General features: G+C 33.8%; 1 protein-coding gene across 4 annotated transcripts; it reads right to left on the bottom strand.

Moving 5' to 3' along the window:
* Window positions 1–313: 313 nt before the first annotated feature.
* LOC121987441 lies at window positions 314–3,139 on the bottom strand. Of its 4 annotated transcripts, XR_006113592.1 has the most exons (4): window positions 3,088–3,139; window positions 2,940–2,976; window positions 1,838–2,098; window positions 314–371 (listed from the first exon to the last, which is right to left on the bottom strand). XR_006113592.1 is itself a non-coding variant. In XM_042541230.1 (2 exons), the coding sequence occupies exons 1-2, from the start codon at window positions 3,066–3,068 to the stop codon at window positions 2,243–2,245; spliced, it is 306 nt and encodes a 101-aa protein (XP_042397164.1). In that variant the 5' UTR covers window positions 3,069–3,137; the 3' UTR covers window positions 2,147–2,242. The 4 variants fall into 4 exon arrangements, 1 of the variants encoding a protein (XP_042397164.1); XR_006113591.1 differs by having other exon boundaries at window positions 2,940–3,133; XR_006113590.1 differs by lacking the exons at window positions 314–371; window positions 1,838–2,098 and adding an exon at window positions 2,147–2,381 and having other exon boundaries at window positions 2,940–3,133.
* Window positions 3,140–3,572: the final 433 nt, after the last annotated feature.

Genomic DNA, 3,572 nt, shown 5'->3' with positions numbered 1-3,572 from the left:
ACCGGTTTTACATCGGTGGAAAACCGATGTAATATATATTTTTTTTAACAGCACAGATTTGATTTTAAAACCGACAATAACAAAAAAAAATACACAAATATTCATAAATTGTACAAATATTCTTCATTCAATAATATCCATAAAATACACAAATATTCACAAATTATATAAATAATCTTCTTACAACAATATCCATAAAATACCCAAACATTCTTTTTACATCAAAAGCTAGCTAATAGATATCAAAATCAAAGTATAACATTTTGTTAACACATCAAGGTACAACTGTCTCAAATGTAATCTAGCATGCATTCAGCCCACTCGAACCGCACTTCATCAATTTCAACTCTGGAGTACTTGAGATTTGTAAACTGTAAAAACACATAAATTCACCATATGTCAAATAACTAAAACAAATGTGTGCATGTATCAAATAAAATAGAATACTGAGTTTTTAAAGGCTGTTGTGGAAGATAACGAATATAACAGTGAAGGAAGCATAGAAGAACAAAGAAAATGTTCATAGTTAACAAGCAAATGAAGAGATATACTATTTATTGTACTACCTCTGATGCCATCTTCCAAATCTCATAAGCAAGAATGCAACTGTGCCCTTTGTATACACATGGCTAATAGACATAATACAATAAGGAGCAAAAGCTATAAAATTCACCATCACCACACAATCAATGAAGCAGGCAAACACAAGGTGAGTTGATATGCAGTGAAAGTGTTAATTAAGTGGAACTGCAGCAAATCATGACTCAAGTCTGAGCACTATTTTAACAATACATTGCAAGGATATCTGAAGGATGTGAACACTGTATTAGAATTGTACAAGGCATCACAAATCAAAATATTTCCCTACGAGCAAGGTTTAGACAAATTAGCCTCCTGGTCAAGAATGTTTTTGAAAGAAGCATTAACCACCAACCGAAATCACGAACAGTACCAGATGCGTTTACAAGAGGTAAATGGATATTACTTGCAAAGAAAAATCATGTCTGAACATTCATAAATTTGGAGTTTTGTTCAGGTGGAACATAAAGAACATATCCCAAATTCAAGAACATAAAGATCCTAACATATCACACTTACAAAAAAAACTTTCTCTAATAAAGAAACATGATAGCATCTAATAAAGTAGGGTCATACTTGATGGTAGAGGTCGAGCTTGTAGCCTAAATAATGTAGTTAGGGGTCTCTATCTGATTAATGAAAAACATGAATATAGGTGAAAACAAAAGAGGTGAGTAAAATAATGAAGAGGGGTTAAATCATAAAAACAAAGAGTTCCCTATTCTTGAGGTGCCCACAGACATATTGACACTCACTCTTACTTCTAGTTGAACTTGAAATTTATTGGTATAGCTAAATATGGATATTAAGTAGAAGCAACTAGTTTTCACTCTTGTGAAACAAAACATCTAATGCTTTTTGTAAACGTTTACATGCTATCAAATTAAGAGTGTCAAGTTTTGATTGGAAGTGTGGATGTTGACAGGTGTAGAGAAGGCATATGAAAGCCAAAGTATCAGAAAGGACAATATCTAATGGAAAAAAACTGTATTCACTAATGCATTGAAACCCCCATTGAATCAAGAACACAAACAAGTACTTATGAACTTTTGATGTAGCCTAATGTGGGCATATAGTGAAATATACTGCCCTAATTCCATTTGTGGAAATAAAATTGTCAGTATAGATTTTGGCAAAAGTTGGAATGTAAAATTTATTTATTTATTTAGTGTGGTCCTCTATTGTCTTTAAAGACTCGTTTCAAAAAAATATATGGGAAAATGACTTTCCAAAACCTTCATTATAGATAAACAAATACCTTCATAATCCCATATATTGAGAAAGCCATCCTCAGCAGCTCTTCTAAAAATTGATGTTTTGTCAAGAAACCACTGGAATAAAGTCAAAAGGACAGTAAATTATAGCAGCAGTTAACAGAAGTATTCCAATGCTAATAGACACCATGTTCTAAAGGACAGTAAGTCAAAAGGAAGCAAAAGAAAGAACTCCCTTGTTCTAAGAGACACCATGTCTGGGCAATGGTGCTTGGGATCATCTTGGCATGCCTCGCCATGTAAGCCTGTTATTGTGAGATGAGAATGTTTATCCAAAAACAAATATTGTAAAAAAGTTAATATGCAGAGTAGCATCTGGTATTGTGCTTGGTGGAAGCTCTAAGTTTCATTCAAGAGTGCGATCCATCAAGAACATCATCGTAAAAACATCACAAGAGGCTTCCCAAACCATAAACAACGTGACAAAAGCTATAGGCGACATGGAAAGTGTTGCAGCACAATATCAATATGGCAGCCTTGAAGGATCCAGCTATTTGAATTCCAGGTCGCAAATTCTTAATGACGAAGCTGCAAACATGCAGCAAAAGGCTGAGAAGAGCATGCACCTGGTCGATAGGGCAATTGGCATATTGTAAGAACTGAACACTAAACAAAGAGGGAAATGAACATCAAACTGTTGTCTTTAATAACATTGGCAATGGTCCATTTTGCAGGAAAATGATGACCATCTTCATCATTGTGCCAAATCTTATAGTTGTTCTTGCAGTTGTTGGTAAATCTTGCGTTAACCATCTTTTATTAATTTTTTTACCACATTAATTTTACATCTAATTGTTTTATTTCCTTCCTTGTTGCAGTCTTGAGGCCTCTGAGACTAAGACTTAGCCGGACTTTTTCTCTGTAAGTAAGCAAATTTAACTAGTCGTCAAGTCAGTTAAGAGTTCAGATCTCACTGTACTTGTTGGGCAAAGGGATAAAAGACTGCACGAACACACCTTTTCAAGAGGATAAAAGACTAAATAGAATGTTTACTTTAGGTGGATAAACGAGAGGATGATATTGTGGTAAATTAATATATGTATGTCAGAATATTTTTCAATGTAGCACAGAGTACTGATATTGTACCTGAGTCTTAGAAGAACCATCTTGTGATCCAAATTGCCTACAAACACAACTATATCTCACAGCAATGCACACAGCTCGAGATAAAGCCTTAGAAGCATCAGAGACAATTGTTTGACGAACATAAACCATTGCCCCATATAAAAGCTACCTTGGGACATCAGATTGCACATACTTCCCTTCCCTTGTGACTTGTGAAACCCTGGACAATATTGAAAATAAAAAATAATCAATATCATTGATAAACAATGCAGAGATCACATCTCAAATACCTCAGTCAAAAACCACTACTCATACAATTGCTCTAGTAATGTTAAACTGTAAATAGAATAAGAGAGGTAAACTTCCCTCTGCTGGGTCAACGTAAACATAATGAAGAATTAGGTATGATCATTTAAACTAATACACTAGTCCAATCTAGAGTCAATATGACTGCATGCAGAAAAAAGATATTACATGTATTAGCCTTAAGAAACATCCACAATTGACCAAGTTTGCCAACTTTGTCAAGATCAATCCTATTCCGAATGAAAATAGGTCCATAGGTCCTGATCATAGAATCGGAACATAGGATCATAAGAGAATTAACTTATATATTTTATTAACATTTATCATATATTTTTAGTTTTCAATATA

Source organism: Zingiber officinale, chromosome 5B (genome assembly GCF_018446385.1).
Source record: "Zingiber officinale cultivar Zhangliang chromosome 5B, Zo_v1.1, whole genome shotgun sequence".
In the NCBI taxonomy this organism is placed as follows: Eukaryota; Viridiplantae; Streptophyta; class Magnoliopsida; order Zingiberales; family Zingiberaceae; genus Zingiber; species Zingiber officinale.
Note: the sequence above shows the minus strand (reverse complement) of the source record. Positions and strands in the feature narration are given on the sequence as shown.